The sequence below is a fragment of the Sarcophilus harrisii genome, chromosome 3 (genome assembly GCF_902635505.1).
Source record: "Sarcophilus harrisii chromosome 3, mSarHar1.11, whole genome shotgun sequence".
NCBI lineage: Eukaryota > Metazoa > Chordata > Mammalia > Dasyuromorphia > Dasyuridae > Sarcophilus > Sarcophilus harrisii.
The window spans coordinates 475349817-475363715 of NC_045428.1; the positions used below are offsets into that span (position 1 = coordinate 475349817).

At 31.4% G+C, this 13899-nt stretch overlaps 1 protein-coding gene across 1 annotated transcript in view; it reads left to right on the plus strand.

Annotated features, from left to right (window-relative positions):
- The window catches only part of ARHGAP42 (Rho GTPase activating protein 42), a 384162-nt gene that overhangs the window by 335242 nt on the left and 35021 nt on the right, over positions 1-13899 (plus strand). Inside the window, exons 16-18 of the mRNA XM_003764271.4 lie at positions 314-372; positions 6132-6237; positions 12643-12802. Coding sequence (XP_003764319.1) covers positions 314-372; positions 6132-6237; positions 12643-12802 — 325 coding nt within the window. The remainder of the gene's footprint in view (positions 1-313; positions 373-6131; positions 6238-12642; positions 12803-13899) is intronic.

The window sequence follows — 13899 nt, forward strand, 5'->3', positions numbered from 1 at the left end:
AGAAATGACTCAACTGTCAGTGATTTGAACATTTTATGTCTCTTTTAAAAAATAGAACACTAGGTCAAGTTGTTTGTTTTTAATTATGGATCTCTTATTTTTCTAAAAGGGAGTTTATTTTTTTCCTCATAGGCCAAGGTTTTATTTAGCCATTTTGCTGTCATTGTGAACTTGGTCTCAGGTTAAGAAGAGAATGTATGACTTGGAAGCATCTTAGGAGTAATATTCTGAAAAAGCCAAAGGGCATAAAATTTAGCATATGGGAATTGGGAAAAGGCTGCCATTTTCAAATGTTTCTTTTGTTTTGTAATAGGTGTCTCACTGAACCACTGATGACTTACAAGTTGCACAAGGATTTCATTGTTGCTGTTAGTAAGTATCTTTTTAAAAAAGATATAAAATTAAAGCTCATTCATAGTCAAAAAACCATTTAAAGTAGTTATTAACAATTCATTTTCATTTTAAAATTTTGAAATTCATCCGTACTTCAGAGAGTCATGGTTTCTTCCATGTAGGGTACTCCCTTGTAGAAACCAAAACTATACCATTTCCATACTGCAGTAAATAGTTTCACAAGTACCTATGGCCAAAATAAGTTAATTATCTGGCAGGTAGATTTCTGCTGATAAACCTCAACCAGTTTCAAAACTGATCCTTTATTGATAACATTCTTATAGTTCTCAGCCAGACTTGTAACTCAAAGCCTTTCTGTCTACCAGAACATTATCTCCTAAAATCTATTGTGGATTTTATCCACAAAATGATGAAGAATAAAAATAAGAATTTAGTAGGGGAAATTTTCAAATATCTTCTATTAACAGATTATCTTTAGTGTTTTAATTAATGGGAAAGAATGTGACATATAAACATCTAATTAATAAACTGAATTATTTGAAGTTGTTTGGTTGATTTCTTTGAGTGCCTTTAATAATAAATTGCATAAAATAACTTAAGACTTGAAAGTACATCATGGTTACTATCATGCCTGAAGAAATTAATTTTGTTAATTATTTTTAATATCATTTAATAGTACATTTATCTGTTTCTTGGGAAAAGCATACTTTAAGAAAGTTGGACTTCAAGTAAAATTCTTAGCAAAATGTAGTGCAGTAGAAAGATTAATAAGCAAGGAATTAATATGCTAAGAAAGGGATGGTTCTAGTTATTACCCTACCTTAATCACTAAGGAGTTTTCTAACTTTCATCATCACCTCAACTCTTTGTTTGCCAATATGTAAAATAAGCATGTTGCACTGGCTGATTCCTCAGGTAGCTATATAGTTACAGACTCAAGGAAAACCTTTTTCCACTGATTTCCATTATAAAATGGAGATACATTCCTCCAGACTAAAGGGTTGTATCCTGAGTGTAACAAAAATTGAAATGTGAAATGACCCTAATAAAATTCAATAACCACTATTATCCACTGGGTTGATTTTTCTTTCCATTCCAACTAAAGAAGAGAGAAAACCCTGACAATTGGGCAGTTTTCAAGGACTTAAATTCTTTTTTAAATTTTTAAACATTTAAATTTAAAGGGTGAGTTCCAAATTCTCTCCCTCCTTCCTCTATCAAACTTCTCTGAAATGGAAAGAAATGAGATTTAAGTTGCATAAATGCAATTGATTATGCAAAACATTTCTCATGTTAGTCGTAAAAATAAATTCTTCAACTAATGTGAAAAAATAGTTTGGAACTCAAATACTGTAGCCTAATCCCTGCAAAGAGAGAAATGAAAAAGGGAAAGAAAACAAGTGAAAAATAGGGAATTTCTTGTTGTTTCCAATTGATTAATTAACAGAATTTGATCATTAATAATATCTACTCTTTGCTTATAGATTATATTATATCTACAATGACTTTCTTTTCATAATTTAGAAATAATATTCTCTATTTTCATTAGTGACTAGAGATAACTTATTAATACACAATGCCTTTCTTTTAAAAATCTGTTTAAGAGATTATCACATGAAAGAGTGATGCAAATTCCTTATTATACATTAGATAAGTTTTTCATTGTTGTTTCTAAGTACATTTGAAAAAAATTTATATGAAGTATAGAACTTGTGTTTTAAATCTAAACATTCAAGATCAGTTCATTAATAACTGCCATTTATAACAGTTATTAACAAATAATGTTTTCAAATTATGAAATTCTTCAGAGCTCCATGATTTATCCATGAAGAAAACTCCTATACCAAAGAAAATGATAACCTTTTCAACAACTCTTTGTGTGTGTGAGAGAGAGCGACAGAGAAAAAGAGAGAGAGAGAGAGAGAGAGAGAGATACTTGTTAAAAGATAAAATCATTTCATAGTCACTTTTTTAGTTTAGGTTACTTTAGGCTTTTTCATGGTTTGGATTTTCTTTTAGGCAAAATATAATTTAAATTTCTTAAAGAGCCATTAAAGGAGCTTAACCTATATTTAATTGTTTGATATCTATGGGTGGTAGTAGGTGGAAGAAAGGGAGAAAAATTTGGAACACAAGGTTTTGCAAAGGTAGATGTTAACAACTATTTCCATGTATTTGGAAAAATAAAAAGCTATTAAAATTTGTGCATAAGTATCTTCTGTTAATATAACTTTATTCTAAACTGTTAAGTAATTAACCATAGTAACACAGGTAATATGCTTTGAAGTTAAAAAACGTATTGGACCAGGTTTCAAAAGGCCATGGTTATAGTTCTAACCCAGAGACTAACTCTTATGACTTTGGCCAGTTTGTTTCATTTTTGCCTTGAGTTTCCTCATCTGTAAAATAAATGAGTTGAATTAGATAATGAGAATTTTTTTCATATTTTAAACCATAAATATGAAAATATGACAATCATTAATGAAGAGATGAGTTCTTACCTTCAGTTTACTAGAAAATTATTTTTTTAAAAATAATAGCTTTTTATTTTTTCAAAATACAGGCAAAGATAGTTTTCAACATGAATCCTTGCAAAACCTTTTGTTCCTTGCTAGAAAATTCTTAAAAATAAGTAAAAAGGTTTGTAATTTCAGTTAAAAAATTATTTCATAATCCACAAATTTTAAAAGATGTTTATTTAAAATTTAAAAATTTCATAATCCTCAAAATTTAAAAGATGTTTATTTTAAAACAGAGGAATAGATAAAGGCTCTTAATACATGAGTGTCTAGTTTTAAAAGTTCATGGGATCTAGACCTGGAAGAGGACTCAAAAATCATTTAGTCTAACCACTAATTTTACAGATAAGAAAATTTATTCTTGATCACACAGTTAATAAATGGCAGACTTGATATCCATTCAGATGCCCGGGTGAAACATTCAATGTATAATCTTTGATATCATGGCACTTCCCTCACTCTTGTCCCAAAGTAGAATACAGTTAAAGTACAGGAACAAAAACAGGCAAACTACTGATGTAGTCTACCAAAGGGAATTAGGTAAAGGACAATCAAATCAGGCATTAATAAGAATTGATGGTAGAAATTACAAAAATCAATGTGAGAGAAATGATCATTTTTCTCTTGCCTTAATAAGCAATTATTAATTGAAATTAAGATTTTCCCTTTTCTATTTCTTCACTCAGAAATCAGCCCTTTGTAGATTATTCAGTCAGCATCTGAAAGACATTGCTGATAGATAAGAATGCCTAAATCCCTGGAGTATATGCTTTCTCATCTTATTCAAGACTCCACCCAATTGGAGAAGCTTAGTTCTGATTAAAGAGTAAAAAGAATCCAATCTAGGTAAATTCTAGCCCTTGGTATTTTATTCAGGCAAACTTGGGTGGAGAGTGAATTTATTCTTTGTTTAGATTACCCAAATCTGGGGATGAACTGGGAGCAAGAATGAAATAATCAGTCACATTCCTTCAGCCCCTCATTAGACTAGGTCAACCTTTCATCATAATATATATTGCTACATTAATTGTTAACTAATCAGAATTGATTGCCACCTATCACAAATACCCACACTTTCAAGGGACATATAAACATAGAGAGGCCTGTATGATTATCGCTTGGTTTCTAAGAGAAAGCTAAATGACCATCCTTTATTAGTCCTCACCATAATTAATAAAATTATTAATTATCCAGAAACTAAATGCTTGAACTTTTCATACATCACAAAGGGAAAAGTCAGAGGAAATAGCAACTAAAATAGTACAGTAAATTTGGGTTATGTAGTGAAGAGGCAAACAATAAAGTAAGGAACATTTAATCTTACATACCTTATTAGCCAGCCTCTGAGGACTTCACAAAGTATAACAAAAGAGTAGCAGCTATCATTTATGACAGTAATCTTATGTGAATTATGAGAAGCTAAAATTATTTATTTTAACACCTTGGAAAATAAAGAACCAAAGAAATAGCTTCCAAAAGCAGTTTGATGAGGATTTTAGACAAGCAATTTACTAAAAATGAGTGGTATTCTCATTCCCTAAAATGTATTCTAGTTTCATTTTCACTGGCTTGGAATGTACCATATTTTTAAAGTGTGATATGACACATCAGACTTTTAAGATTCATAGTGTTTGTTATACTAACACCCTAACATATGCTATATATCCAAATATCAGGAAATAGGCCAAGAATGTTTGGCAGAAAGTAGTAATTTGAAGAAAATGCATAGCACAGACACACATGTATACAGGTAGCATTACAGTCAATTTTTCATGAAATTTATATCTTATGCCTTCTGTTCTTATTTCATAGCAGTATGGATAATAAAACAAAACTCAAGTACTTGCTCTTTAAAAAAAAGAAACATTTCAAACATAAAAAAACTTAGTACATAGTACAAATACAAAAATATGTATAGTTGGACAAAATTTTCTTTGCTACAGATGAAAAGATTAAGAATTTCAATTATGCTTTGCAGATAAAATAATAATGAAAATTTGCATTATCAAAAAATAGAAATTACATTATGCTTAAAGGTACCATAATTAATATATGCACCAATTAGCTTCAAATAAATGTCTTTAAAAGGAAAGATAATTGAATTCCAAAAGAATGTATCAGAACTGTAGAGGACTTTAATATCTCTCTCTCAAAACTAGACAAAACTAACATTAAAAGACTTTCTTTTTTAAGAAGGAAAGCATAAAGCTGAACAGAATGTTGGAATAATTAGATTTAATGGACTTAAGATGATCCAGAAATCATCTTTTAAAAAGTGAGAATATTAAAGAACTGACATACTAACCTCTGACAGTTCTCAGCATTGTATGGTACCTTTACAAAACTTGATCATATTCTAGGGCATAAAAGAGCTACAAATGCATTTTAAAAGGCAGAAAAATTTAAAATATGTTTCTTTATACTCTGAAGCTATATATAGTAATGAACAAAGAAATAAACAAAAGATACCAACCTAGAGAGACAAAGTAGTAACATCCTAAAAAATGAGTGGGCCAAAGAATACACAAGAGAAACAATGTTAAAGAAATAAAAAATAACAATGGGATCACACATTAGCACTTTTAGGATTATAGTTATATGAGTACTTAGAAGAAATATTATATTTCAGAAAATATGTCAACAGAATAGGAAAAAAAAAAGATTAATGAGCTATTCAACATATCCATGTCCAGAAAAAATTGAGCTGGCAAATATGGCAAAAATGAGAGACAACAGATTAACAATAAGATAATAAAACAACTAATTGAAGGCCTAAATGTGAATTCTCTTGATGAATTCTCTGTGAAAGAATTAAAGAAAATCAAGGGGGGAAATTGTGCAAGATAAGAAAGCAAAGGTGGAAGGTATCTTCATTTATGAAATTACTGATCTATCATAATAAACAAACTATGGTAGTTGTGTGCCAACTGCTTGCTACCAATAATAAATGAATAATTCTAATGGCTGAAACTTATTAGCAAACAAATGTGCCCTTCTGTAGTATAATCCAATGTATATTAGAGTGCTATGTATGATAAGATAGCAAAAATTTGAATTAAGTGCCAATAAGAATTAAAGTTAAAAGAGGTTGAGTATTGATTCTCCTGGCTGAATTCTTATACATTTATGTAAATAGCTTAAGTATTTAATTTGTGATTGAGGTTATGACATGTTAATGGGCACTTTTCTTAGTTAAGGAGTAATATACATTTCTGTGCATTTATAACTTAGATCTTTATCAACTCTTTTTTATTACAGAATCTGATGATCAAAACTACAGAGTGGAGGCCGTCCATGCGTTGGTGCACAAATTACCAGAAAAAAATAGAGAAATGTTGGACATCTTAATAAGACACTTAGTCAAGTAATTCTCACCAATTTTTGCTATTTTCAATATCATTGCAATTTCTGTTCAATAGGCAGTATACAGTTTAGGAACCTTAAACTAGATTTCAGTGATATCTATATTTGTAATTAGAAACCCAGTTTCATCAGTAATGTGAGGTCAAAGAGTACCAGCAGGGTAAGTAGCTTGGAAAATCTTGCCTCTTTGTAAGGTTTGGCTTTTTGGGAGGATCATAAAATTTTGAGTCAGAAAGGACTTTTTATGTCATTCTTTCTCATATCATGATGATTTTACAGATGAGGAAATGGAAGCCCTGAAAGTTTATAATTTGCCCAGTATCACAGAAGTAGTAAAAATAGAACTTGGATTTAAATCCTGTTACTATGGCTCCAAAGCTAACACTCTCTTCACTATACAATGCTATCTCCTAATTTGTTCTTATTACACATACTCAGGAAGAGTCATTGAAAGGGAAGATATTTAGATACTATTGCTTTGAAAATGTGTGCCTCTACCCAGATCAGAATGAAAGAAAAGTTTGGCTTAGGTGGGAGAAGCAATAGACTCATAGAAGTCATCCTCATTTTGGCATGTTCTCACAATTGCTATTTTGCCCAGATAGGTCAGTTATTTTTCTGTTTTGCGCCACAGACTCACCTCCTAATCTTAGGCAGTCATCTCACAAATGTCTTCTATTTGTTCCAGAAGAGATTTATTGGAAAAATAACTTAAAAGTCATCTTTCTATTTTGCTAAAAATATTTTGCTAAAAAATAAGATAGTTGTATTATCTTATAATAATAATTATAAGCATAAGAATGTTATACACGTATAATAATAATAATAACAAGCATTTGTATAGTAATTTGATACTTGCAAAGTGTATTACAACTATGATCTCATTTTATACTCACAGTAACTTGGGAAGTCATTGCTATTGTTATCTCTGATATACAGATGAGGAAACATACAAATAGGTGACATGCTCAATCACACAGCTAAGTGAGAGGCTCAGACTGATTTTGAGGTTAGGCTTTTCTGACTACAGTACTCTATCTTCTGAGCCACCCAGCTGCCTTTATATGCAAATGACTATATCTATATATGTGCATATTTGTATGTATATGTACACATATACTCACACACATATGAGAAGAAACTTTTCTGTTCATATCCTTTGGCCATTTATCAATTGGAGAATGGTTTATATTCTTATGAATTTGAGTCAATTCTCTCTATATTTTAGAAATGAGGCCTTTATCAGAGCCCTTTGATATAGGAATTTTTCTTAGTTTTCTGCTTCTCTTCTAATCTTGTCTATAATATAATCAAAATTATCCATTTTGCATTTCATAATATTCTCTAGTTCTTCTTGACTATCCTTGACTATCTTTCCTTCTCCATAGATATGAGAGGTAGATTATTCTTTGGTCTCTTCATTTGCTTACAGTATCACCCTTCATTTCTAAATCATAAACCCATTTCAATTTTATCTTGATATAAGATGTTAGGTGTTGGTCAGTACCTAGTGTCTGCCATACTATTGAGAAATAACTACATTAAAAATAATCTCCCTGCCCATTAGTTGGGGAATAATTGGATAAGTGATAGTATATGAATGTTATAGAATATTATCATTCTATAAGAAAATTGACCAGAGGTCTACACTGGAGTATCCCTTGGGTTGTGTGGTTGGCCCCATGCTGTTTCATATTTTTATCAATTCCTTGGATAAAGGCATAAATATTATATTCTTTTAGCATACAAATAACAAAAAAGTAGGAGGAATAATTAAATAAGTAAGTGATAGTTGGGATCCAAAAAGGATAGCCTGGGATCTACAGGCTAGAAAATTGGATTGAATACAAGAAATTCAGTACTTGAATTAAAAAAAAAAAAACTATCACAGGTATAAAATGAAGAAGTACAGGTAGAAAGTAGTTCATCTGGAAAAGAATGAGTGTTTTAGTGGGTTGCAAGCTCAATCACAAGTGTTGTCAGTTGGTCTGACTCTATGGCCCCATTTTTTTTTTAAATAAAAATACTAGAGTAGTTGCCATTCACCAACTCATTTTACATATGAGAAAATCAAGGCAAACTAGGATAATTGATTTGTCCAGGAGGTCACAGTTTGTATCTGAGGTCAGATTTTAACTCAGAAAGATGAGTATTCCTGACTTTGGGCCCAGCACTCTATCCACTATGCTTCCCAGCTACCCTCAGCAATGTTAGGTAGTTGTCATAAAAGCTAATATGAACTTGGGATGAATTACGAAGGTCATAGCTTCCAGGAATGGTGAGGATGATCTCACTACTCCACTCTTGTCAAGTTTCATCAGAAGTACTGGTTCTGGGCATTGATAAGCTAGAGAATAGCCAGAGGAAGACAACTAGATTGATAAAGGAATTAAATCTTTTTAGCCTGAAGAAAAGAAAACTCAGGGAACATATGATAGCTCTCTTCAGATTTTTGAAGTATTATCGGAAGAAAAGGTACTAGATGTATTTCATTTCACCCCCAGACAACAGTGGATGAAAGTTGCAAAAAATACAAATTTTGGTTTGACATCAGGGAAAGCTTCCCAATAATTAAAGCTATCCAAAAATGGAATTAGCTGACTAAAGGGATGATGAGTTCCTGTCCTTGGTAATCTTCAAGAAGTCAAGCATTTTATATTGAAGACCCTCAAGTGTTGAGGGAAAAAAAAATTGGTTATGACAATCTTTTTTTGGGCAAAAAAATCATCTATTTTTCAACCTGCCCTACCTGTCTGGAAAAAAATGTACTACCTATTCTTGGTCACCAGTATCCTAATTTTGATATTAATTTATTTTATACCCTTCATCTATTAATTCATTATTTATTAACTGTGCAGATATATATTGTGTTAGGTATTAAAAACTAAATAAGGATAGTTACTATTTTTTGTGAAGATTGCTTGGTCCACTTCTTGGTAGTTTCATGGCATTAAACGAATGAAAATTTAAAAGACCCTCCCATTTGTTGTTAGTAAAAAATAGCAAATCAGTTTAGAATTACTTCTGCTATTGTTTATACACAGCTAATTCACTTGTATTTTTCTGGGCAAGTTACTAAACCTCAATGTATATCAGTTCCCTTCTGAATTAGTGAGAGTTTGACTAAATCGGAGCTTCTTAAATTTTTTCATTCATGACCCATTTTTGCCTGAAAAATTTTTTATATGATCTTGATCTATATGATCTTATATAGCTATATAAAATAGGTATACAAATCAAACATTTACTGATAATAAATCATAATTTCACAACCTTTAAATTAAGTTAAACGACCCCATATAGAGTCACAAACCACAGTTTAAGAAACTAGGGACTAGATGAATCTAGAAATCCTAACTCTAGATCTGTAATCTTTTGATTAACTGACTAATAGCTTTCCTTGTGATCCTAAAACTCTTTAATTCAAAAATATTTTAAGTAAATATTTACATTAATCTTTTTCAACAAATATATTAGTTCTTTTTTAAATTACTGTTCAAAAATTGACTTTATGTGTAAATATTTTAAAAAGAAAGAAATAACAGGGTTATTGCTGAAAGTATATGTAGTGACTCCAAATATTTGTAGACTTTGAATTCAAGTTACTAGAGAATATGGCATACATCTGTTGGTTCTATTAAGTTTAGATTATACTATATAGCATATATTACATATATAATACATATATGTATATATAATATAGTATATGTTAAATATACATCTATACTTCCCCTATATTTGGGGAAGAAAAAAAATCCCTTTGCATAAACTGTTTTTTTCTTATAAAAATGATCTTAAAATAGATTCAAAATTTTTTTACTGTTCTTGACAAAGCTCTGGTTGCTGATTGGTGCATTCTAATATGAATTTCCTCTTTTCATCTAGCAAGTTTAGATATTTCCAAAAGAAAACATTTATGTATCTGTATGACACATTTTCTATTATGTATATATAGTATATATATATAGTATGTATATATAGTATAAATGAGGTGTATAGGCAGCTAAAATGCATGATAATCTGAGTCTTTATTCAGTAACCTTAAGTGGAAGAGAATTTCATGAAGACAAAATTAGTTACCAAAATTTCCCTTTTATTCATAGTTGTTATCAACTCTTTTTTTTTTTTTTAGAGAGAATGAATTTTGAGCTGATTTTCAAATTTATATTCTCTCATTCTTAGTGAGATTAGTTTTGGTAATGTATTCCATTAACTTTAGTTTTGGTAATGTATTCCATTTTCTTAGTTAATGGAATACATTACCAAAACTAATCTCACTAAGATTAGTCATAAAAGAATAAGATTTAGAAAATTTCAATGTGATTTTATAGAAGGAACATTATCAGATTTAAATTCTAAAATCCAGAATTAAAATATAGCTTTTGAATACTATTCCTTTCTATTCTCTATAAGGGAGCACAGATGATCATATTAATTTAAAAAAGGAGATATCAAATATAATCAATTTTAGCATATAGACATCCATTTAAATGTATATTGATTGGCAATATAAGACACTTAGGCAAGTGCCCCCAGTCAATTTGCTAGAAGTTGTAAGGAGTTTTTTAGTCTCAATGCTAAAGGGAATTTTCTCTTTGAGGAACTCATGATCATGTCCTTCTTCTCCTTCTCCTTATTCTTCTCTCTGTGTCCTTTTACACACACACACACACACACACACACACACACACACTCACTCATACATACTCTCATCTCCTCACTTCTTCCTCATTCTCTCTCCTCCCCCTTCTCTTCCTTCTCTGTCCTCATTCTATTCCTTCCTAGAATTCATTTTGAGTCTTTCCAGAAAGTGATTAATCTGTTTGTGGAAAATCAAGTTAAAAATGGAAAAGAGTTCTATTATTGGTAAACATATACCATTACACTCTAAGGCAAACATATATCCAAAGTATGGAGGAAATGGTTAATGTAGTTAAACATGCTGTATATGAAAAATATGCTTTTGGAGTCAGATGACCTATATTCAAATCCCATTTCTGCTTTTTACCTTGATTGTATTCTTTTTCTTGTCAAATGAAAAATCCTACATTAAGATAACTTCTGAGGACTCTACTGGATTTATAACCAGCCTTTATAATCCTGGAGTCTATGAAGAATCCTTGTAAAGCAGTGTAAAGAGCTTGGTGAATCCCCAACAGCTCTACATAAATGTTAGTAATTATTAATGGTATTATTAATGATAAATTATAAAACTGCCTCGGAAAGCTAAATAGTACAATAGATAGAGTGCTGAGCCTAGGTGCATCTTTCTGAATTCAAATCCAGCCTGAGATACTTATTAGCTGTGTGACCCTAGGCAAGTCATTATTTACCTCAGTTTTCCTCATCTATAAAATCTATAAAATGAGCTGGAGAAGAAAATGGCAAACCACTACAGTATTTTTGCCAAGAAAACCCCAAATAAGGTCACAGATGAAAAATGACTCAAAAACACCTTAAGAATACTTATGTTTTCAGGTCATCTCAAAATATGGAATTATGCTGAACAGCTGCTTGTCCATCCCTGTTTTATCCTTGTTTAAGTTGAAATGATACCATTTAGGATTCCAGTCTCTTCAGGAAGAAAGAAGTCAATAAAGTAAATGCATAGGACCAGGAATATTTCTTTAAAGCTGTATTATACCTAGGTTATTTGAAAGAATTATTGAGCATCCATAAATGTAATACCTAAATGCTGGGGAGAATAAAATCCTTTATTTTCTCTTCTTGATTAATTATTCATTTAGATGCGACAAATGGCATGAAAAATTCAAAACAGCTACTACTCTGGTATTATTTGTCCTAGGCTTTAGGAGATAAAGTGGTATTTTCCCTACTCCCAAATATACTCAGTTGTCTTATATTTAAAAAAAAATATTTGGCCTCCAAAAGATCTAAGAAGTCATCTCCCTCTATTCCTTTGCAGAGGTGGGGGAACAGTCCACACATATGGGAACATTGTATATAATGTCTGATTTTTCAGTGTATTGATAAGTTTTATTGAATTTTTCTCTTCCTATTTTTTTTTCCTTTTTAATAATTTATTTTTTATAAGATGGCTCTCTGGAAAGGGGAGAAGAATACAGAGTACTAAAGCATGTTAAAAACCAAAAAAGTTTTTAAAATAAAATGAGGTGAGAATTCAAAAAGCCCTTTTGTTTAAAAACTTTGATTTTTTTAAAAAAAAATCACTTTGCATCTTTTGACCCCACACCAATCAATGTCTGGAAGAGATTAATGAAGGGGTAGGGGACTTAGCAGCCTAGAGGAATGCTAGCTGTAGTGGGGGAAATGACTTGCAATTCAAAATGTGTATGTATAAATTCATTGCCTTCCAACAGATAGTTTAAAAATGGATTGATGTATTTATCTGATTATTCATCTTGAATTTTTGTTTTATTTATAGAGTATCACTGCACAGCCAGCAGAATCTCATGACTGTCTCCAACCTTGGAGTAATCTTTGGCCCTACTCTGATGCGGGCACAGGAAGAAACTGTAGCTGCTATGATGAATATCAAATTCCAGAACATTGTGGTTGAGATTCTGATTGAGCACTATGAGAAGGTATGGTCAAGTATTTGTCTATCAAGTGCCTTAAATGAATGAAAAGAAAAAATGAATGAATGAAAATAAAACCATTTCCTGTGCTAAATTCTGGGATACAGATAAAAAAGCAAAGATAATCCCTATTCTCAAGAATCTTATATTTTAATAGGGGACACACATATAAAGGAACAGTGGCCAGGGAAAGAAATTTTAATTTGGAGAGTGCCAGGAATAATGAGTGGAACCACTGGGAAGTTTATTTTCAAGACAAGTAGCAAGAAAATTTCTGAGGGTAGACATAGCTATGACCATATGAATGAAGCACTCACCAATCAGGATAACAGGGAGCCAAGCAGAGAAGTTATAAAACTTGTTATGAATGTAAAGAGAGTGGGTCCAAAATATATTGGAGGGTCCCTATGTGGTAGAAGGGGATTTTATGTTGCTTGAAAGGAGGCAAAATAGAATCTCTAGTGTTTTACCCCCTTCTCTTCTCCAAGGGGGACTTTCATTACTATTACAAGGGAACAAGGCTATTGGAGCCAGAGGACCAACATTGTTCTCCTCAGAGAAAGGGGGTGCTAGACTAGATGTATATTTATCTGCCCCCTTACATATCAGTCACCTAGAAAATATGATCAGATTCAAGATATCATTTGATTTCTTTGTCATTTGAGGCACAGGGAGACCCCATACTCTGTATCCATGACTTGATACTTTCCTTAGCTAACACCTGTTTCACAGTGAACACACACAGCAAATAGCAAAAAAATCCATTTATCCAAATTATAAGAAAACAAAAAAGGTATATATAGAAGAATAAACCCCAGACACTATAAAGATACTTTCCTCTTGGAAGTAAAACAACTCAACCAAGAAAAAGAATACTAAAACTTCCTGAAATCTCTAGTGTGACAAGTTGGTATTGGGACGTGATAGAGATTGCCAGCTCCTCTCATGTCTTTCTAGAGTCTTTTTCCTTAGAAACCAGAAATAAGGATGATATCATCCATCTTCTCCCTTGAAACTGGAAACCAAAGTTCCTGAATCAACTTGATGCTTGAAGAGTCCGGAGAAGACTGGCACCCAAGAGTCTCAAAGGAGGCTGGTCCTGA